The sequence below is a fragment of the Euprymna scolopes genome, chromosome 3 (genome assembly GCF_053919585.1).
Source record: "Euprymna scolopes isolate OS-2025 chromosome 3, ASM5391958v1, whole genome shotgun sequence".
In the NCBI taxonomy this organism is placed as follows: Eukaryota; Metazoa; Mollusca; class Cephalopoda; order Sepiida; family Sepiolidae; genus Euprymna; species Euprymna scolopes.
The window spans coordinates 90,315,143-90,339,829 of NC_136484.1; the positions used below are offsets into that span (position 1 = coordinate 90,315,143).

General features: G+C 34.2%; 1 protein-coding gene across 1 annotated transcript in view; it reads left to right on the plus strand.

Moving 5' to 3' along the window:
• The first annotated feature begins 578 nt into the window (after positions 1-578).
• The window catches only part of LOC145257407 (uncharacterized), a 30,087-nt gene continuing 5,978 nt past the window's right edge, over positions 579-24,687 (plus strand). Inside the window, exon 1 of the mRNA XM_080115659.1 lies at positions 579-1,225. Within this exon, the coding sequence (XP_079971785.1) occupies positions 880-1,225 (346 nt within the window). The 5' untranslated portion in view covers positions 579-879. The remainder of the gene's footprint in view (positions 1,226-24,687) is intronic.

Genomic DNA, 24,687 nt, shown 5'->3' on the forward strand with positions numbered 1-24,687 from the left:
ACTACCTCAGGCCACGTTAATCAATAACAGCAAAATGATTTTAAATTTCGTGAACATTAAATTACAAATAAAATGGTCAGTATTCAAACAAGACAACTGTGACTGTTCAAACGAAATACCAAAAATAGATGCTTTAGAACTGTGAAAATGACTATAATGGATATGAATCCGTACATGTTGAACTTGGGCAGTACGTGATGACATAAATATTTACTACATCATAATAATAAAAAATATGTAACGTTCAATTCAAATTGTTTGGCTCCTCTTTTGCTAATACTCGATGCTTCTTTCCTTCAACAAATTCAGGGTATTACCAACCAGGCTTAAAGCCACTTAATTTTAGTGAGTTGCACAAACCGGTGTATTAACTAAATTTTCACATGATTAATTTAGCCGTATTTTCGTAATATTAATGTAAATGATTTAAAGTTTATGGAATTTAAAAGCATTTTACTGCTACAATAAAGGAAAGAATGTCAGTTGTAAAAAAGTAACATTCCTCGCTACAAACTGTTCATGGAGGTATAGTTTCTTTCAAACCATAGTAACGTATTCCTCGCCCTTTGTTGATCAATACCACAAAGTTATTTCTGTCCATGAAAAACTGGTTGTCAACCTGTATGACAAGTTTCGGACAGCAACTTTTTGTTGAAACTTACAAACTGTAAAATAAGAAAGAGAGAGAGAGAGAGAGAGAGAGAGAGAGAGAGAGAGCGAGAGCGAGAGAGGGAGAGAGAGGGAGAGAGAGAACTAATTCGCCCCCGTCAGAGTCAATCGAACACGGATAACGTGACGAGAAAAATAACCATTATATAAAAATCAAGACTTTTTAATGTTATTGGATTGATAAGTAAAATCGACGACTAAAAGAAAATAATGGAGGAGGATTCGATCGCTTCTCTACATTCGACGGACGATGGCGATATCATATCAGCGAAAACGATGGGAACGCTGTCTATTTGTTCCGTGGGGATAGACGAATGGACGAGTGAGTGTTTTAATCTATCTACACTCGCTTCAGAGACGTTACCTCGGGTAGCGAGATTTGCTGAGGAAAATCCTGGCTCAGTCCCGAAAAAACTCGAATCTTACCTAAACTGTTCACTATTGTTGCACTCGGTTTCTAGTAAAACCGTTGTCAAATGTCGAATGCTTAAGAAAAACTTGGATGGAGAACGTGTGAGCGTCGGACCAACATTGACTGTACCGGATAATTATGACGGTAAGACGAGACATTTTTACTTTGTTATTTCTTTTGCTTTCGTTCGCACGCGTGTGTGTTTGTTTTAAATCGGTATTGTAAGGATGATTGCCATAATATTAAAAGTGACTCCTTACAAATTTATAAATTGTAGTGTTTTAGAGATGGACTCCTTATGAACGGTACTTATTGAGAATAATCATACAAAGAATTTCAGTACTTACTTATATTCCACAATCTCGATGTGCCTATCTTGGGAAACAGAAAAAAACAACAACTTTTTTTGCAATGAATTTGTGTATTTTTCTTTATTTCCCATAACAAATCATCATCATCATCATCATCATCATCATCATCATCATCATCATTGTTCCCTGGAGTCTGGTTGACAATAAAATCACCCCAGATTTCCAGTACGCTCTGCCTCTTTCGACAACCTTTGGAAGTGACTTTGTGTTATCATAACAGCCGCTTACCATCGATTTCTCGCCAGCAACGACCATTGATCTTCACTAGAATTTGGGTGGCAGTAAGCCTCCCCAAGGTTCCAGTACTTTTCGCACTCATCCAATGAAGGTCTTACTCCGTCCTTGGTCCTTTCATCCTCCTTGATCCATCATGGATATTTTGCGTGGTATATTCTTTTTTTTGGGGGGGGATTATTTTTTATAAAATTTCATGAAAATTATTATTTAGATTAAAATAAACTTTATTGTTAGTGGTATCGTCATGGTGTTTTGTTAGTGAAGGAAGACTGCGAATGGACGGCGTATACCGATACATAAGATTACGCTAGATTTATGAAATAAAAGAAGAATAAGACCGTTGGCGATGCTCTTTGTCTGAAAACGTGCGTAAATTAGAAATCTTCGACTTTCCAAATATTTATTTCCACAATTTGTTGGCTGCATACCTCGGTCAAGTTTGGAATTTGTTCGGAACTCGGAAATCTCCATTAAATTCTTGGGTGTCTACTTTACACAAGTACCCTTAAAAGTGCTTAAGCTACAGTGTTTGGGTACTTGTATAAGTTTATTTCATTTTGGAGGTACATCATTCACGCTTAATACCTATAAAAAGGAAATACGACGTTTAACTTGATTATAGAAATTAAAATAATACAAATGCTAATACAATCTATTGGAGCAGGTGTGCGTAGAGATTCCGATTAATTACTCGGAAAATACCGGGTGAGCTCCAATAGGGGTTTAAAGACTACAAATTGAATAAAATTTATTTCAAATAATGCTATTTTATTCCCACCCTCTCTACCGATTAATGTATGAGTATTTGCAGACACACCCCAAAATGGGAATGTCATGAAATGTAAAATGTAAATAAATAAAATGTGGTAAATTTTTACGACGCACCCAGCGTCGTTTAACCCTTAAAAATGAAGATCTACTTTTTTTTTTTTGCCTAATACGTTTAAAAGGCCTTTATGAATAATATGAAAAGAGAAATTTGAAAAAAAAAACACATTTTAGAGTGGAGGATCACTTTCCTATATAAATTTAACGTAAAGTAAGCACCAACTTCTTGGCTACTTAGCGTTCAACAAGACATGTCACCGTAGCAATATTTCAAATTTTGAGGGCGGTAGAGGATTAAGTTTGAAACATAAAATAGCGATATATTTAATTAAAATTTTAGTAGTGTTGGAGGGAGGGTTAAATTTAAAACATAAAATGACACGATAAATTTCATTTTCGTGGCGGGAGGGGGGAAATAATTTCTCTTTTCATATTATTATTCATGAAGGCCGTTTAAGTAGATGTTTTTAGGGGTTAACGACGCTGTTCGTTTGTGTGTGTGTGTGTGTGTGTGTGTGTGTGTGTGTGTGTGTGTGTGTGTGTGTGTGTGTGTGTGTGGCGAGAATCATATTGGAAACAAAATAACATGATAAAATGAATTAATTTTTGGTAAATATGACCTGATAGACCAACACACAACCTACCTTTAAAAACTTCTCTAGGGGTTATCGGGTGTGCTAAAAACGAATATCGCATTTAAAATTGGGTCCGGCAACTACGACCATATCTGATTACAGGCACGCAGAGACGTGTGTGTGTCTGGGGGCGATGAAGTTACAAAATAATGCGGAGCTAATCTTTTATTATTATTATTATTATTATTATTATTATTATTATTATTATTATTATTATTATTATTATTATTATTATTAATGTTATGAATAAACAAAAATTAGGAAAACATTAAATAAAATAAGACATTGATTTTTGTGCACGCAAGCGCGCTTTATATCTATCTATCTATCTATCTATCTATCTATATATATATATATATATATATATATATACGCGCTTTATAAAAATATGCGCGCGGTTTTTTATTTATATAAAGATGGCATTGTCTGCGGAATAATAACAAAGTCAGTCAACTAGCGTTTATGCAATGTTCACAACTTCTGCTTTTTCGAACACTTTAGATTGTCTAATATATTCAATCGAATTCGGCATTTAATAGTTCTTAACTCCCTTCATTCTCATGGCAATTAATTGGTGGTCTTTAGTTAGAGTCTCAGCAAATGGAGCAAAAATGGGACGTTGTGGCTGGGTTCAAATCTCAAGACCGGCAGGAATTGTTATCCCTACACTGATGCTTGCGTAAGCATGAAACATTAGTGTTTGTAGGTATAATTAATAATTATTATTTTGTTATAAACACGCGCGCGCGCACACACACACATATATATATATATGCTTGCTTATTTGGGATATATGGATCTGTGTGCATGAGAGAGAGAGAGAGAGAGAGAGAGAGAGATGATTACGTGATAAGTGCGAGGTGGTAGAAATTGACAACATATTTCCTGTGAATATTAAGCCAAAGAGTTTGAATGCTAGCTAGAGTGCTATTAGTCAAGGCAATCGATGGCTGAAAAGGTTCTTTGTAATAGTTGAGGGAAAGGAGCTTTGCCCTAATACCGTTAAATATTACCACTCATTGCCATTCTCACTTCATTACAGACTAAAGATACTTTTCTAGGGTTTCAGGTATGGCCTTGGATATGTGTACATTCGTTTTTTCCCTTATGTCATAAGTAAATATACCCTTATCTGATATAATTTCATCAGAGAGGTTGTTTATTCAGAAATAATAATGTCCAAAGATCACACGCATCAATGTTCTGCTGTTTTGATGTAAGACCATCGAGTACAACCTGGATTTTTCTTTTTTCTCAAAGCATCTAGTCATATTAAGTATTCTTCCAATAATACCGTATGGTTTAATTTTTATGAGAATATTTTCATGCCAGGCCTTGTCAAAGCTTTGAATATATCAAGTGCTACCACTCTAGCTTCCATTTTCTTGTCCAATTCGTGGTATATGCCCTTTGAAATGTGAATATCTGCAGTAGAATGTCAACCAGAAAGAAGTTTGGCATTTACGAGGTGGTGAACTAGTGTTAGATTGATTCAAAGATGTTAGTGAAAAGAGAGAGAAAGAGAGAGAGAGAGAGAGGGGGGGCACTGATGGGACGATAATTGAGCGGGTCAGTTCTTTAACTAGAATTCTTGAATACTAGTACAGGGAAGACGATTTTCCAGCTATCAAGTAAGCAATATTCGTAAAGAATTTGTTGAAAGGTTTAGAGAGAACGGGTTAACTCAGAATACTAGTATAGCAGAGTCAGACGTGTAAAGATTCTTAACGAAAATGGAAAGGGGTGATGATCAGATCATCGAGTGTGGCTTCTATCTGCAAATGGAATGGGAGGAAGTGGTTTATGGGATTTCAGGTAGAATTGGAGACGAGCCACTGGGCAAGCAGCTAAGCCTTGTCGGTTGCTGTGCAAGCGATATCATAATTTCTGGTTAGTGGGGGGGGGGGTTGTTGATTGCCCATTATTTACTTAACTATTATAATTTTCCAGAATTCGCGAATTTCTAATTCCGGCGTTACAATGCTTTTTTCTTGTTATTTCGGCCAATCGTCTCTTGACTATGACTTTTTCACTCATACAATGATTTATAGCTTCTATATTTTCCTGTTTATATATAACCCATGGCGGCTGAATTGATGGATATGTTGCGCACAAGTTGACGTGAATCGTCGGGGAAGAGTGCAACTTGCTATAGAATTTCCATGTGGGAACATGTGCGTGAATGTCTGTAGTGACTTATTCAGTTGCCTTATTTGCGCACTGTTTAGCAAAGCTAGAATAGATTTTACTTCATTGTGCGTCTCTGATATGCTCGCTGATAGATTCCCAATCTACTTTTTAAAAATATCTCATTTTGGGAAACAACTCTTCAGCTTGAAATCGAAAGCTAAAAGTCTCGGGCAATGTAGCCAGGCATAGATCAAGAAGTGAGATTTGCTAATCATCACGACTTTGGAGGCGAGTCTAGAAAGTGACAGTCTTTGAAACGGAATGAGATATAAAGAAACTACACATGCTGTTAGTAGCTGCCTCTGAAACCAATTACTGTCACCAAATCTTATTTTAGGTTATGCTCTCTATTTAAAAGGAGAGTATTATGAATATAGATTCTATATCCATGCATATGTCTATCTGAGTCCTGCCGGCAGAGTGGGAAATATCCCATCATGTCAAAGCGGTTAGAGGCTAGTTGATGAGTATAGGTTAGTTTCACGTAGTGCTAAAATAATCGGGGAGTTTACAAAGGGAAATGCTTCTATATCGTCTACGTTAGTTGTAAGCATTCAGATATTTCTAAACGCGAGTCTAAAGTGAAGAGACGAATTGGTTATGTTTTGGTGGGTGTTTAGTTCAAACCTATTTTTTGTTTGGGATGTCATTTCATTTAATTACTTAAGAGTAAGCATAGAATGGGTTGGGCTAAGTAGGTGTTTAGTTGATGCACACACTCCCACGTAGACTATTAACCGAGTCTTTATGGCGTGTTGCTTCAGGAAAGCCCACCTGAGGTAAGTGCAGGATCGTTTCCATGCGTCGTTGAATGAGCATCTCACTTATGACTTGGATTCGTACCCTGGCCTTTCGGGTAAGGGTGATTGGCACAAGCATGCTCTGTACTGACAGAGCCTCGACTCTAAGTCTAAGTGGCAGAACACATTCGACTTTGTCAACACCGCACATTCTACACACCAACTCTAATTGTTCCAATCATTTGGATACTTTGTAATCGAGCGAAACACTATAAAATTCGGGAATCAAACGCTTTGCCTGCCATTTGCGTTTTATTATTAGTTAACGGGGAATTCACAAGGTTGCGATTGATCGTAAGGTTCCCCCCCCCATGTAAGACGTAACGAAAAACTACCTCCTTTTCCTCCGTGCAGGGTTCTTTTCCGCCTCAAATCTCGCGCAGTCACGTGGGCTTATTACGTTCTTCACGTCTACTTGCATACAACCAGGTTCACTTCTTGCGTTCTCTCCTTTTCCCTTTTTGTTGCATGTGCGAGTGGCAGAAAGAACACACTCTTAGTCTCTTTGCGTTAAGTCTATAACATTACTACTACAGCATCGCGTGTCTCTGGGGAGTTTCTTGTGATTGTCCATCTACGTTTTGCTAATAGACAAAAAAGGAATGGAAAAACTTACCTACTCCTTAAGTAATTTTAGTTGTGAAAATCGGATGATTATTTAGACTCTCCTGATCTAAGTCTTGAGTGTCTATGTCTATGAGGGGGGGGGATCTTTCCAAGACTGTGGAAATTTTGGCACAGGTTTTACATCAGAACTTCCTTCCTCTAGATGGATATCCTAGCAAGATCTACGGGTCCATTTCACCGAATATATTTTTAATAATCGAATATATCTATTCTGTCTTTATTGTAGTAATTTAATACTTTTTAAAACAATAAACATCCTCTGTCTTCTTACTGTAAAAATAATAGCATGCTAATAGTCTTCAAATCAGCAAAACGAATTTCATTTGCTGAAAAGTATTCATTTCAAAGTATAATATTTTAGTCAAATGAAAAATAAATTTCGAATTTTGAACAGTTCATTTTAAAGTGGGTAAAGTGGGATTTATTTTACCTTAGTGAAATCAAATTAATAACCAAATTCCATCAGCTCAGATAGATAATTATGAATCTGTTAAATTAATCAGAGGCATTATGATTGCACACCCAATCGTTTTTTAATGGTGGACAAGTTTATATTTTTACGTAGAAAAATGATTATTTAACCTGAATCCATTTCATTAAACTTCAGTAACCTTTCAAATGGTTATGAAAAACTGTTATTTTATGACATTACAAACTATTTTCAAATGTTAATCTATTTTTATACGCGCGCCAGTAAAGGTGTATGTCTAGCCGCTCTAATGAGTTGTGATTCAACGCAACAGTACTGTATGTGGATGACAAATAAAAAAGCCTCCTCTCTTTGGATTGAGAACTTTGTAAGTATATTTTCACCCGGCGCGTATTTAAGCAATTAAGCGAAGCGCACTATTAGTTTGTTTGTAAACAAACTTATGGTTAAAGCAATGTAAATGACGGGCAGGTGTGGATTTAATACAAACTCGAGGAGAAATATTTACAGCACTAATCCATGGCCCGATGGTTAGAATAGCCGACTGTCAACTCGACGGTTGTAAGTTTGATCCACGGCCGAGGAAAGGTGTATGTCTAGCCGCTCTGACAGTATGTGGATGACAAATATCTATTTATCTATCTATCTATATATATATATATATATATATATATATATATATCTATAAAAGTGAACGTGTCTGTGTATGTGTGCGTACGCAATAACTCTGTCATTTTTAAGTCTACAGACTCGAAATTTGATATACAGAGTACTGAGATTTGAGAAAATCTATGTGATCGGATTTCGACCAGAAATTTGGCTGTTAAGGGGTCAAAGTTCAACGATTTGACCTTTGAGAACTCTACCAAACTCCTCCGACAATTTTGGGTCTAAACACTTGAAATTTTAGATATAGGCTCCTTGGACATGGATCTAACTTAATAACTTGATTTGAGCCCAAAATAATAAATTTTAAAGAGTCATAATAGGGGTCAAATTTAAATAAATTGACCTCTGCGGTCTCTACCAAATTACTCAGACAATTTCTGGTCTAAACATTTGATAATTTTACATAAAGGGTATTCAGAGATAGGGCAAGCTTTTTAATCGGTTTGAGTCGAAAACTTTTAGTTACCAATATATAAATGTATGTACGTATGTATGTTTGCATGTCTGCCTAAAATTTTCGACAAAGTCGACGGATTTTACCAAGATCAGTATCGTTTTGAAGTTCGACCTTTCAGACGACAAATATCGATAAATTTGCTTAAAACATTAATATCTTCACCTTCAACTGGGAACTTTTCTACAAGAGGGGAGTCGCTTTTTTCGTCGATAGTTTTGAAAGTCATCCTCTCCTTTCGATTGTCAAGCCTTAATTTTTAATAATGTCAATTCCGGTTAGGCGGTGGTCGTAACAGCAAAGACGTCAGGTTTCCCCCCCGTTCTTTTCCTCCTTCGCGGTACGGTTGCCGGCGAGAAATTTGGCTGTCAAGTGGTAAGAGCTTAACGATTTGACCTTTGAAAACTCTACCAAACTCCTCCACCAATTTGTGGTCTAAACACTTAAAATTTTAAATAAATGTTAAGAGGTCAAAATAGGAGTCAAAGTTAAAAAAATTGACATCTCAGCCAACTTTTCGTTGAAAAATTTGAAATTTTAGATGAAGTGTATTCAGACATAGGGCAAGTTTTTAATCGGTTTTTGGCCAAAAATTTCGTTACCAAGGGGTTAAAGTTCAAAAGGTTTGATTTTTACAGTCCGTATCAAACGATTCAGCAAATTTTGGGTTTAAACATTGAACATTTTACATAAAAGGTATATAGACATGCAACAAGCTCTTTAATCAGTTTTGGGGCGAAAATGTGGCTGCCAAGAGGTCAAAGTTAAAAGAGTTAACCTTTGCAGACTCTACCAAACTCCTCCGCGAATCTTTGGTCTAAACACTTGAAATTTTAGATGTAGATAACATGGACATGAGTTAAAATAGTAATTGTCCCAGTATAGAGGGTTTCTCCCCCCCCATTGACTGGGACAAATTATCATCTGCAGAACAGATACTACACTTCGATATTTATTTAAAAAGAAAAATTCAATTTTCTTATATATGGGTTGTGGAATTGCATTCACTAGCAAAAGTTCTAGCTAATTTGCATATTCATTTAAACATTCATTTTAATTAATTCCCTATTAGTTGCTTCGGTTTTCTAATGGGATAATCATCTTTAGTTAACTATTACGTGTAATTATATTCATGCAGATATTCTACATGATTTATACTTGCATAATATTTGCGTAAAATGTTTATAGTAAACAAAAAATTGTTTCCATATATATTTATGCATATGTATATATTTTTGTTTAAAAACTGTTGCCTACCAAACTCCTCCTACAGTTTTTGGTCTACAGACATGAAACTTCATATATAAGGTATTTGAATCCATGCAAAACTTTATATTTTGGGTTCAGCCCGGAAAAATCGGTGCAAAAGTGTGAAAATGTAAAAAAAAAATATTTGCCAGGTGAAGATCGAACGCCGGCATTACGAATGCATAACGTAGTAGCTATTGGTTCATGTTTTAATTTTTAGCCTTGCAGTAAACATGTTTTCATAGCCCACTCATTGACGGCGGAGGCAAAATAAATCGTGAGCTGAAGGTTTTGGTTTCCATTCTCGGTGGTGGCGCCTGAGTCTTTTTTTTTTTAAATACTTTTTAAATCATTACTATATATTGCATCCCATCTATCCATCTATATGTCTATAAAAGTCAAAATGTCTGTCTGTCTTTTCTCTATGGTAGTTAAGGAAGACTATTATACAGAAAGGCATTGCTTTACATATTCACACTTTTTAATATATACATATGCACATAAAGTTATGAACAGTACATAGGGCCCGAGCAAAGTTGGGCGGAACTGCTAGTATATATATATATATATATATATATATATATATATATATATATATATATATATATATATATATATATATGTTATGGATGACAGACAGACGGACACTTTCACTTTCATATATATACTAGCATGGGTGCCCGGCGTTGTCCGGGTGTTTGGAATTGTTTGTTGAGCAAAAAAAAAAAAAAAAAAAGTGGTAGTAGGAAAGCAGGCTCGGACCCGGATCGCAAAGGAGGAAAAGAACAGGAAAAAACCCTAACATCTTTGCTGTTACGGAAGTGACGTAGGCTTTAATTAAGGCTAGACAATCGAAAGAAGAGGATGACTTTCGAAAATATCGGCGAAAAAAGCACTCACCCCCTCAGTAGAAAAGTGCCCAGTTGAACGTGAAGATATTAATGTTTTTAGCCATTTTTTTCGATATTTGTCGTCTGAAAGGTTGAACTTCAAAACGATACTGATCTTGTAAAAATCTGTCATTTCTGTCGAAGATTTTCGGCAGAAAAATATACATACATAGATTGATGTATTGGTCGCTCAAATTTTCGATCGAAACCGATTAAAAAACTTACCCTATCTCTGAATACCCTTTATGTAAAATTTCAAATGTTTAGACCAGAAATTGTCTGAGTAATTTGGTAGAGACAAAAGCGGTCAATTTTTTAAAACTTTGACCCCTATTATGACCCATAAACATCTTTTGGGAGGCTCAAATCAAGTTACTACTAGGAACTTGTATCTAAAATTTCAAGTGTTTAGCCCCAAAATTGTCGGAGGAGTTTGGCTGAGTTCTCAAATGTCAAATCGTTTAACTTTGACTCCTTAACAGCCAAACTTTTGGCTTAAAACATATTTTCCTACATCTCAATACCCTGTATATCAAATTTCGAGTTTGTAGACAAAAAAAATAAAGAGAGTTATTGTGTAGGGAAATGTACACAGACAGACAGACAAACAGACAGACAAACAGACACTTTCACTTAGACACTAGCAGTTCCGCCCGGCTTTGCTCGGGCCCTATGTACTGTTCATAAGGTTATGTGCATATGTATATATTATAAAGTGTGACTATGTAAAGTAATGCCTTTCTGTATAATACTCTTCCTTAACTATCATAGAAAAAAGACAGACAGGCATTTTCACTTTTATAGATATACTAGCATGGGTTCCGGCCGTTATCCGGGTGTTTGGAGGTGTATGCTGAGCAAAAAAAAAAAAAAAGAAAGAAAAAAAGGTCAATTTTTTAAAGTTTGACCCCTATTATGACGCCTTAACATTTATTCTTTTGAGCTCAAATCTAGTTATTAAGTTTGAGCCATGTCCCAGAAACCTATATCTAAAATTTTAAGTGTTTCGACCCAAAATTGCCGGAGGAGTTTGGTAGAGTTCTCAAAACTCAAATCGTTGAACTTTGTCTCTTAACAGCCAAATTTCTGGCCGAAAACCGATCACATCGATTTTCCCAAATCTCAGTATCCTGTATATCGAATTTCGAGTCTGAAAATCTAAAATTGACAGAGTTATAATATTGGGAAATATACACAGACAGACACGTTCACTTTTATAGATATATAGATATATATATATATAGATAGATAGATAGACAGATTGGATGCAATATATAGTAATGATTTAAAAAAAGACTCATGCGCCACCACCGAGAATCGAAACCAAAACGTTCGGCTCGCGATATATTTTGCCTCTACCGTCAATGACTGGGCTATAAAAATATGTTTACTACAAGGCTAAAAACTAAAACATGAACCAATAGCTACTACGTTATGCATTCGTAATGCCGGCGTTCGACCTTCACCTGGCAAATTTCATTTTTTATTTTTAATTTTCACACATTTGCACCTATTTGCTAAACCCCAAATATAATGTTTTGCATGGGTTCAATCAAATACCTTATATACGAAGTTTCATGTCTGTAGACCAAAAACTGTAGGATGAGTTTGGTAGACAAAATTTGTTACACAAAAATATATACGTATACATAAATATATATGGAAACAATTTTTTGTTTACTACAAACTTTTTACGCAAATATTATGCAAGCATAAATCATGTAGAATTTCTGTATGAATATAATTACACGTAATAGTTAACTAAAGATGATTATCCCATTAGAAAACCGAAGCAACTAATAGGGAATTAATTAAAATGAATGTTTAAAAGAATATGCAAATTAGCTAGATCTTTTGCTAGTGAATGCAATTCTACAACCCATATATAAGAAAATTGAATTTTCTTTTGAAACAGATAGAAAAGAGGGTTTCCTTTTTTCTGTTGTTCTTGGCCTTCGGGCCGGGATTAAAGTGTAGTATCTGTTCCGGCAGATGCTGCACTTAAGATAATTTGTACCAGTCAATGGATGGGAAACCCTCTATACTGGGACAATTATTATTTTTGGTAACCAGAGTGCTCCCTTTTTGCCTACTTTTAGGGGAGCTGGTTTTTACCTCACATTAAAAACGGCTTTGTGCCTAATTTGCTCAGTGGGGGAGCAAATAAACACCATCTGTTCCGGCAGATACTGCAAGCAAAGACCATATTTGGAGTTTACCCGACATATAAGACCTTGGTCAGTGTAGGGGCAACCCTTCATACCAATTGTCACCATCCAGCTCCCCTACTCCCCGGGGAGTCGGTCCCCATTTCCCCTTCACTCCTCACAGTAAAAATCGGCCTTGTGCCTAATTTGCTCTGTGGGGGAGCAAATAAATATCGTCTTCGGGCCAGGATCAAATTGTAGTATATGTTCTGCAGATACTGCACATAAGTTAATTGGTCCTTGGTCAATGTAGGGGAACCCTTCATGCTGAGACAATTACTATTTTTTTTTTATACTGCGAGAGTTCCACCTTTTTACCCTTGTTTTAGGGGAGCTGGTTTAACCCCACGTTAAAAACGACCTTGTATCTAATTTGCTTTCGTGGGTAAGCAAATAAATACAATAAATAGAAAAGAGGGTTGCCTCTTTTTTGTTGTTCTTGGCCTTCGGGCCGGGATGAAAGTGTAGTATCTCGTCTGAAGATGCTGCACTTAAGATAATTTGTCCCAGTCAATGGAGGGGAAACTCTATACTGGGACAATTACTATTTTTGGACCCAACCAGAGTGCCTCATTTTCCCTTTGGAGAGCTGGTTTAACCTCACTTTAGAACGAACTCGCGTACACATTTTGCTTTGGTAGGAAAGCAAATAAATACTCATAAAAAGAGGGTTTTTAATATGAATTTCAATACACACACACACACACACAAACGGATTTATAATAGTGTATATATATATAATTATATATTTACATATGCACATATATATGAAATAATACACTTCTTTAGGTCCTGATTATATTCACGTTTTTCACATTCGAATATCGAAATCACATTTTAACTGATAAAAATTAACCTAGAAAATATAATTGTCGTTTAAAAATGTTTAATATCGTAAAATATGTGAAGATAATTCCTCCGAATCTGGCACTACTACTACTACTACTACTACTACTACTACTACTACTACTAATAATAATAATAATAATAATAATAATACATCTATCATTGTTACTTACTCACTAGAAGTTCTCACTTCAATCATTATCAGTGATCGCTCATTGGCAACATCTAGTGTCCTCTGGAAATTTAGGTATAATCTGATAAAGTGTAAAGATGAAGAGAGAATTAATCCGTAGATGCTTAATATTTCGGCCTTAATCTCAAAAGATTCTCTTAAAAAAGAATGACGATGTAATTTCATTTCATTTTCACAAAAATGATATAGACATGAAAGGTAAACCGAGAAATGGAAGGCAATAAAAATGGGAGATAGGCGATGGAGGAAAAAAAGGAGTATAAGAAATAGGGAGATTTCATGTTATTTTAGAATTTAAAAAAGTTGATACAGAAAAGTGGATAATAGACTAAAAAGAGGAAGATAGAAAAGAAAAGAAAGGAAAATATTTTATACGGTTTGATATGCAGAAATGCCACAGAAAGGCATGAGATAGGAATGAGAGGGAAGAGTGACGGCAGGTGAGTTCATGAAACAGTAAACTTTTACTGTTTATTTCGCGACATGATAATCGGGAATGATAAAACAAGTGGCGCTAAAGTAAAATAGAAATGCAATCATTAAATTAATTTAAAAAAATCTAAGTTTCAAGTAAATAATAATCAAATTGTCGTCTTTAAAATCACCGAAACAACGAAATGTTTATTTACAGAATGTTGTTTCGCAGAAACAAAAACACAACGTCCCCCTTTTGAATCAATTCTGATTTTTCATTTTATTTTATTTAATTAGTTTTGAATAAGTTAAGTTTCAGTATAAATCGTGTTCATTATTTTCTCTTTTCCAGTTCAAGTTTTAAAGTTTTCTACTATTTTGTAAAAAGCTCTCATTCATTAGCGAAATCCTAACTATTTGTCAGATCCTGCTTGCTTCGACCCCAGGGCTGACTTCAGCTTCCAGTGACTAGAACTCCTTCTATTTACAGATGTTACGGCAGGGCAGGTGATAGGAAGAAGAAGAAGGAAGGGGTGGGGCAGCATAAAAACAGCAAATATTTACTATTTAGTGACAAGATAACCGGGAATAATAAAACAAGTGATGCTAAGCTAACATAGAAATGAAATTATAAATTGCCGAGAAATGAAAATAAAATAGTAGGAGAATAAAAGTATGAAAGCATTGAAAGGAATTTTCTGTTTTTCATGTGTACGTAGAGAATCTTTCGCAATTCTTTAACTTTGTTATTTTCTAAATTATTGAAAGGATGTGGTAAACACCTATTTATTGTTTGATAATGTTTTGGGATAGGCAAATATAATGGATTTGAGTCATCGAATACTTGTATTATGGCAGCACTTTTTTCGTGGATAAAATTAAACGCGTGATAAAATTCAACTATAGGAGGAAAGACCGCTTTGATGATTATTTAATATAATAGTTCTTTTATGCTCGTATATTCGGTCATCTAAATTTAGTTGTGTTTACGGTACTTAAATTGATGCAACACAACAAAACCGTGACAAGAGAGTATTTTCTCTTTTCTGTCAATTACTTTTCCTTATTTAACTGTAATGTTATCTTCAATCTGAAAATGTTTTTTTTTTCGCATTTCGATCCGTAGGAGTGTTTTACAATAGGAGGCTGTGATCTCTATACAATCTTATATTTTCTACATCAATGTCTTTAGATATATTTATAGGATGTAAAAAAACAAACAAAAACAAACAAGCAAACAAACAAATAAACAAACATAAAACCCAGATCAAATAATAACCCAGGTAAGGCTTATTTATACAGGGTAAAAATATGCATAATCTTTAATGTGTTTATATATTAATGCTCATTTATAAATAACAATTTATGATTTTATTTCCACAAGAGGCTTTTGAAAAGTAACGCCTTCTATTTTTTTATTCTGCCCGAATGGATCGGAGGGGCTTGCAAATTACAGTTATGATGACTAAACTTATGCATTCATGCCCTGGAAGTTTAATCTCTCTGTTGCAGATGCTAACGGCGTGAGACCATAAGAAAGCAACTCCTGTCATGGACGTGTGTCAGAAGCAGAGATACGTCATTGAATTCCTGGCAAAAGTCCACTGTGAATGATGGTGACTATGTATGAAAATAAATTCTGGCGCACAAAAGGTCACTTGTGTTAATGTTACACTCCCGTTGTCGTGGCTACTTAACATTTAGAGTTAAAAATACAGAAGGTTTTATTTTTGGAACGACTCTCATATTTTACATCAGCGTCACTTGTTTATCATTTCCGGTTATCTTCTCACCAAATAAACTCACCTGCTGTCCCATCCCTTCCCTCTCCTTCCGTACTGTATAATTTCTGTATATCAAAACGCATAAATTACGTACCTTCCCTCTCTCTTCTTGTTCTGTGTGTTTTTTTCGTTTTAGTCTATTTTTCTTCTTCCATATCGACATTTAAAGTTTGAAAATAACTTTCTTTTTATATAAAAAAAAGTTTAATTCGTATAAACATAAATTGATTACACATTTTCGGAACATGCTTCAATCTTAGTTATACATAAACGCAACTTTTGCCGTGCATATATTTTTAACGTAATCTGCACATTTTGCAAATAAACGTATTTTTCAAATTGATGCAAGATCGAACAGCCGGCGGACAAAAATTCCCAGAGAAATACAACGACGTAACTAAAATGCCCTGATCAAGCAATTCGAATTTTCGGTTATTTCGGTGTGCTTTGTTGATTGATAATTATTTGTTTTTGTTTTTCCTTAGTTTCGTAAAAAAATGTGTCCTCGCAGTTTATTGTATTAGCTCAGTATGTTTGTATGTATGTCAGTATGGCGTCGTCTAATTTGCATATCGACGTACGAGACGTGAGAAACTCACGTGTCGTTTTCCTACACTTCAAAAATAACAATTGAGTTTTCGGAAAATCAAATTAACCTAATTTATCCCACGAGTAACAGAAATAAATAACTTGGTAACACCTCGTCTGTTGATACGTCTGTATCAATGCCAGTATTATGAGACAAATTCAAGTGTATGTGTATGTGTATGTGTGCTTCTCGTTACTAGACGATTTACACATTAGGAGCTTTGAATCAGGCAACTCTGGTAGTAGCACGGTACCAAATTAAAATATGAATTTATAACACTAAAAGGTACACAATCGAAAAAGACTTAAGTTAAACATGATTATATTACAATAGAAAACTGCGAGCATGAAAGGTAATATGGTTAAGCTTAAACATGAAAAAGTAAAGGACTAGTTGTTAAAACTGGAAAAGAAAAGACAAGATATTCTAGTAAAAATATTAATAAATTTATAACTTAAAAAATATTGCAGCATTAATAATTGATTATATAATGTTATAAATTGAATTAAAAAAATCTTAATGATTCAATATTGTAAATTATAAATTTATCAATTAATTATTTAGTACTTTACTTTTCCATGTTTAAGCTTAACCATATTACTTTTCATGCTCGCATTTTTCTATTGTAATCCATGATTTTTCCAGGCTCCCAATAAATTCACTTGTTCTTTGTTTAATTTCAGTCTTATTTTTGGCCCCATAAACATAACACACACATATGTAATAACAATGTACGGCACTCGTCTGCTTGCAATAAAATCCCCCAATTATCTCCCTTTCATTCTTTCATTCTGCCTGTTTCACTTATAACTTCATTTTTCACAAGAGCAGTGAATTAGTAGTAAGAGTAGTCGCTGAAGCGACGGAGTTGCTATGGAAACCGGTCATAAAAACGTCGCTCACTTCCTTTCTTTTTTTTTACGATTTTACGATTACTGGAGACCAGTAAATTCATCATAACTTTCGTTTTACTGAACGAAAATTGAAAAATATTTTTTCACAGTATAGCTTAGAAGGTGATCTATAAACTGTAATAATTGTTTGAAATTTGGTCGAAAAATGAGTGAGCGGTGAAGCTTTAAAGCAGTTCTAAATGACTAAAACTGCCACTTAACCATATATTCAAACACTACCGTGTTTGCATAATTATTACAATAAAAAATAAGGTAGACCGTTGATTTGAGACTATTGAATTAAAAGGAGATTTAAATTCTACTTAAATAATCTTATCTCTCTTCTTTTTTAAGATCTATGCATTGTAGTAATGAATTTGTTTTAATTTTAATAAAATAATCAATTTTTAATTAAACTATAACATTAAGAAGGAAAACAATAAGTAAAAAACAAAGTTTTTTTTTACTTTCATTGATTTTCAATAAATAAAATTTAAAAAAGAAAAAAATGTTTGTTTTTTAAATAATTTTTATTAATGCTTGATGCACGTGAGAAAAGGTAGACCGTAGATTTAAGACTATTTTTTCGATCGTGTAGGCTTTAGTATTGCAAATGCACCTAAAAATCTAATACCATCACATCGTCTTTATCATTTTACTTACAACTAATCGAGGTTAAAAAAATAATAAATAAAAAAAATAACATAAAAATGCAATGGTGTAAAATAAAAAAAGAATTGTGAAGCATCCCATTAAAATCCTTGGCCTTTCGGTTAAGAGTAAAATGTAGAATCTATTCTAATGCTGCATCTCATCTGTTCTGTCCCCGCCAGTAGAGAAGAAATCCTTATGGACTGAAGCAATTTAATTTTTAATTCTAATCCAGAGTGCATCACTTTTAGGGAGCTGGATTTACCCACATAAAAAGCTGACCTTGACTTTAACTTTGTCTTCGTGAAGTAAATAAAAACATTCCATTAAAAATCACTTAGCTTTGCGAACCAGACAAACGAGTGAATGAAAAGCATCTGTTTGACTTTTACAGAAAAACAAAAGAATGGACATGTTTTGCTCATTTTATTTATTTATTTATTTTTAACTTTTGCTTCTAATGTAATTTCTATGTTAATCACATCATATATCTATCTTTATAAGGTGAGGTTTATTTCTAACGTTTATATATTTGTGTGATTCACTCCTATACTAATAAACCGATCATTATGAACTTGGGAAGACAGCTGATAGGGTTATGGGGTATAAATGTTAGCTATATTTAGTTTTTGTCTTATACAAAGATAGAAAAAAAAAGGATAGAAGCACTTCATGAAAATTCAGATACCTTCAAATTTTGTGAAATTATAACAATACATATTAGTTATCAATTAATAAATATTCACCAAATGCTATTCCATTTAATCATTAGAGTTTTATTATTTCTGGTTAGATTCCTGAATTATTTAACTAGTAAGCCCTTTTCTTTATAATTGATATTATTAAAATAATATTTATGGTTGTTAAATCATATTTGATGAATTTCCAGCGATGTCTATGTAAAATTTGTTTACGGTTTGATTTAATCTTGTAATTGTTTGTTAAACTTTAGCGGTCAATAATCATTTCTGTTATAACGAGCAGCTAATTTTATTGTTACAGTTACAGGTGTTTTCTCTACTTAGTGTTTCAGTTGGTGATACTATTAATTGTTGTGTCCTTTTTTTATTTTTTCTAAATCATCATTATAACTGTATCTTAATTTAAAAATATATTTAGTAAATATTTTATAGAAGCTGTTATTAGGACGAATATAAAGGTTAGCTACGTCTAAGATACTTTTTACCTAGTTTTGTTTAAACTGTTTGATTAAATGGAAATGTAAACAAATACTTTTGCCATTTAATTTTGGCTTTTAAGGTTTATTATTAGCTGCCATTCGTTTAATGCATCTGATTTGAGTATTGTTGTAGTCGCTAACTGTTAATGCTTTGTCATAAAAAGGTTTATGTGCATTAAGCATTTCATCGTTAAAGTTGTTATTAATTCGTCTTTCAATAGATTTTGGGAATATGTTTCATGAATGTTTTGGATGGTTTGATATTAGGTGGATGTGGCCTTAGGGTATGGTTCATAATTTCCCTTATTTAATTTAAAAGTTACGCCTAAAAAATGAACTGTTTACTGTCAGATGGTACTTCCACTTTAAGCACTAATTTTTTCAATTCTTTAAAAATAACGTGTTTTTTTTATCATATTCAAGTCCGTAGGAGTTTTTACGATTCCAAATCTATACAATCCTATAGTAGATACACTAATGTTTTTAACGAAGTTATATAGAATATACAGAACAACCAAATAGTAATATACACAGAATAAAATCAGCAGAATATTTTATATGTTTATATAATAATCCTCGATTATGAATATTTATTGGTTTCATTATTCCGAATCAACTATAAGAGGGTGGAAAGAGTCAGCGTAAATTCATCAGCGACAATAAAAATGAAACATTGCAAAGTTAACAAATAGAGAAAAAAACGTTAAACGAGCGTTTAAGACTCAGACTTTCAAATTTATAAACATAACTTGATAATCGACGCCAATAGATTATGATTATGGAAGGAAGAAAGCGCGTGCGTGTGTAAGTGTATGAGTATTTGTTCACTATGCATTGTTTCAGTTTTTCATTGTTGCTGATGAATTTACGCTGACTCTTTCCAACGCCTTATGGTTGATTTGCCGTAATGAAACCAATGGTACGACCTTGAAATATGTATATATAGTGTCGTAATAAATATTATATATATATATATATATATATATATATATATATATATATATATATATAAATCAAGAAGTAAAAATTAAGTTTATAAGTCAAGAGCTCCTGTAAACCTAAAACAAATATAAATATTAATATTTATATCGTAATACCAACCAAATAAAAAAGCTCAATACAACCAAGATAGAAAATAGAGCATGTCATAGAAGAACACAATTTAAGACTGTCAATTAATACTTTGCATGAACTTATTGTTCGATAGAATACTCAAATAATATTTCTCTTGATATTTTTTAATATTTTTGAAGTATCCTGTCGAACAATAAATTCATAAAAGTATAATTTGCAGTTTTAAATTGTGTACTTATATATATATATATATATATATATATATATATATATATATATATATATATATATATATATATATATATATATATATATATATAATTATAAAACTCAAAAGACCTTGTAACGATGTATGTAACCCACTTTCCGGTTTACGACCTCCGGTTGCGCATGCGCGCGCATAAACATTAACCCATAAAAACGTAAACAAATAAACACAAGTCGCTCCTTTTGCAGAATTTGACCTGCGCACTGAAATATTAACGTTATTATTTCGAAATTATTATTTAACATGGGAAGAGTGGGGTTTAAAATAACTTAAATATAATACAGAAATGAACGATGTAAAAAAAAGCAGATATATCAAAATTTGAATTTAACTATAATACGTATTATGGTATCTGTTCAGTGCACATTTACCTATAAGTATGGCCAACCACTTATAATTCATACATGAATTCCATAGCTAATATAACATACTGGTCCTACGAGTCACGAGTAGTCTATTATATATATATATATATATATATATAATTATAAAACTCAAATGACCTTGTAACGATGTATGTAACCCACTTTCCGGTTTACGACATCCGGTTGCACACACACACACACACACACATATATATATATATATATATATATATATATATATATATATATATATATATATATATATAAAGCTGGTAACGACTAGGCTCCTATATGGTTGACTATTTTAAAAAACTGATTACATATAATGATAGATGTATCGAGACACATAAATGGGTATGTTTGATCTGGCAGAACGGTTGTTCATTAAAATTATGTGGTCTGCGTTCGTACCTGGTCCACAAAGTATGGAAATAAAAACTTTAAAAATTAAAAAAAAAAAAAGTTTACGAGTGTTTTTGATATAGATGTACATAATAATACTTTGATAAGTATGTTTTAACTTAAATAGGGATGGTATAATATAATTGTGGGGTCTGCGTTCGTGCCTGGCCTCCATAGGATGGAAATAGGCACAAACTTTGATAAAGTCTTTTCGTGTCTATCTACGTAAGTATACTTTGATAATAATTTTTTTCAGTTTGAAGAAATATGGTATAATAAAATTATGGGGTGTTCGTTCGCACCTGACCTCCATAGAATGGAAATATGTCACAAAATGTAACAAGTTTTTTTTAATGTAGATCCACAGAATATTGTGATAAGTGTTTCAGTGTGAACAGGTATGGTATAATAAATTATGGGGTTTATCTATTTTATTTTTACTTTCATCATATTTTGCTTTGGTTTTGATACCCCCAAATTCGAAGCTATCTCTTTACAACCCTTCCTTTTCATAACCTATCATATTTTCATAAATCAGAGTCCATTTTCTGTAGACTGTTTTTCAACTCAGTCAACGACGGGTACTTTTGCTAGGATATATATATATATATATATATATATATATATATATATATGCACAAAATACGAGTTTATATATATATATATATGTATGCATGTATATATGGATTTATAACTACTTAATTTACTCACATAAAATTAATATACGAAAGTATAGATTTATGCGTAAACTTTAAGTATTTACTTCAAAAGTGCTCAATACGTAAGCTACACTGAATATTTCGCGTTTCATCCACTCTAGGACTCTTCAGGGTTATGCATAAGCCTTTTTTTTACACAGTGATCACCACTTATCAAGGCCCGGAAGCCACTCAGGGATAAGGGTTATTGCAAGTACATTACCTTAGTGTGGAGCTTTGATGAAGTGTTTACTTAAGGGGGCGGTTCATTAGGAATTTGTAAACATTGGACTTGAAGGCATCCAAGTTGTAGTCCGGAGGGAAGCAGGCAGACGGAACAGAGTTCCACAGGCGTGCAGTTCTAAGAAAGAAGCTTTGTTCATGGAATCCGCGTTTTGATTTAGGCACAGATATAGAGTGGGGGAAATTTTTCACAGTGGATTCAGCTAGACGGGTGTTTTTCGTGAAAGATTGGCGAGGGGGGACCAGAGATTGGAGTTCAGACGAGCATCTGCCATGGAAATAACGATAAAACAAGATAGGCTCGCAACGTCTCTTCTGTGGGAGAGAGGTTGCAGGGAAGAGAAAAGGGCATCCCCCCACTAAGCCTCGAAGTCTATTTTGTACTCTGTCAAGGCAGGATAGGCTGTTTTTAGCAGCTCCTGCCCAGATATGGCAGCAGTATTCCATCCTTGGACGTACTTGGCTTTTATATAGATAGAGAATTGCATCAGTAGTGAGATATCTTCTGGAGCGGTAGAAGGATCCCACCATCTTTCCAGCGACCTTGGCAACAAACTTGATGTACGTGTTCCATTTCAGATCAGGAGTAAAGGTCAAACCCAGAAGCTTGTCAAAACACGGGGCCTCACCCAGACGAGAGCCATCCATCACAATTGATGCCAGCTGGGGATCAGAGCGTTGATGATGTAAGGATAGGAGTTTGGTTTTGGATGCATTAAAGGTAACCAGCCACATCTTCCCCCACTGAACCACGCGCTCGAGATCAGAGGAGAGAGAATCAGAGAGAACTTTGTCATTTACAGCCTTTGATGTGTTGCCGTAGATGGTCGTGTCATCAGCATAGATGTCAACGAATGATTTAAGTATGTGTTTAGGGAGGTCATTGATGTAGATCAGGAAGAGAGTTGGGCCCAGGATTGACCCCTGAGGGACTCCAGCATTTATATTGCAGCCCTTCGATTTTTGTCCATCTACCACTGCTCTTATGAGCCTATCGGAGAGAACAGATTTAATGATTGAGGAAACATTTCCAGTTATACCGTAGCTGGAAATCTTGTAAAGTTGACCCTTATGCCATACCTTGTCGAAGGCCTTTGATATGTCAAGAACAATTGCCCTAGAAAGGAAGCCTTTGTCAAGAGAATCACAAATCCTGTGGGATATAACCGTCAGCACATCTGCGGTAGATCTTGCAGAGCGGAAACCATATTGTGTGTCACTAAGAAGGTTATTCCTGCTGAGGTGGTTGACTATTTCTCTATTTAATATGGATTCCAGCAACTTACTCATAACACACAGGAGACTTATAGGTCTGTATTGAGAGGGAGATGACTTATCACCTGAATTCTTAAATACAGGGCAAACTGATGAGGTCTTCCAGGGAGTCGGAAAGCTCTTCTCCTTAAGGTAGCGCTTAAATAGTTTCGTAAGTATGGGAGCAAGTTCTGGTTGAAGCTTTTTTAACACTATAATTGGGATGCCATCAGGGCCAGTTGTTTTACTGGAATCTAGGTTCTTGATTAGCTTGGCGACCTCATGCACGGATATTTGTATGTTACCTAGTTTGTTCTGTGTTATAGGAGGAAATATGGGGAGTTGATGGCCTTCGTCGCATAGGGTAGAATTAGCTGCAAAGTTCTTTGCAAATAGTTTGGCCTTGTCTGACGCTGACGAGATGATCTCTGGTCCATTGATAATGGTTGGGATAGAACGCACACTTCTGTTCAGGATCATATTTGTTATTTGCCAAAACTGGTGGGATCCAAGCCGCTGATCAGCTACCTTGGATTTAACAGACTGGGCATATAGCTCTCTTGCATTTTTTATTACTCTTTTACAGTGGTTGCTGGAAGACCTGAAAGCAGCTTTAGTCTCAGTGCATCTATTACGTTGGTAGCTATGGAAAAAGTGATTTCTGTGCGCGATAGCAGCAGCACATTCTGGGGAGAACCATGGCTGGCTGTTAGGTTTTTGTTGGAATTTTTTAGATGGTATGAATTGGTCTATGCCTACAATTAACCATTCGGTCAGATCTGATACTATAGAGGACACATCCTTTTTAACATGGAGTGCAGAGGTAAATCAGATATGAATGTACGGAAGCTATCCCAGTCAGAAGAAGAGTCCTAGAGTGGATGAAACGTGGAATATTCAGTGTAGCTTAATCGCCATATACATTTTATAACTTACTATATGGAGATATATAATATATATATATATATATATATATATATATATATATATATATATATATATACAATCGTGTGTATGCACAAAACACAAGTGTACACTCATGATCAAAAAAATAGGCTAAGAGTAAAGGAATGAAGAAACCGATTTTTCAATATTATTCCATGAATTTTTGTTAATTTTAACTGAAAATTTCTATTTTGCAGATCATAATTATTATAGCATATTAG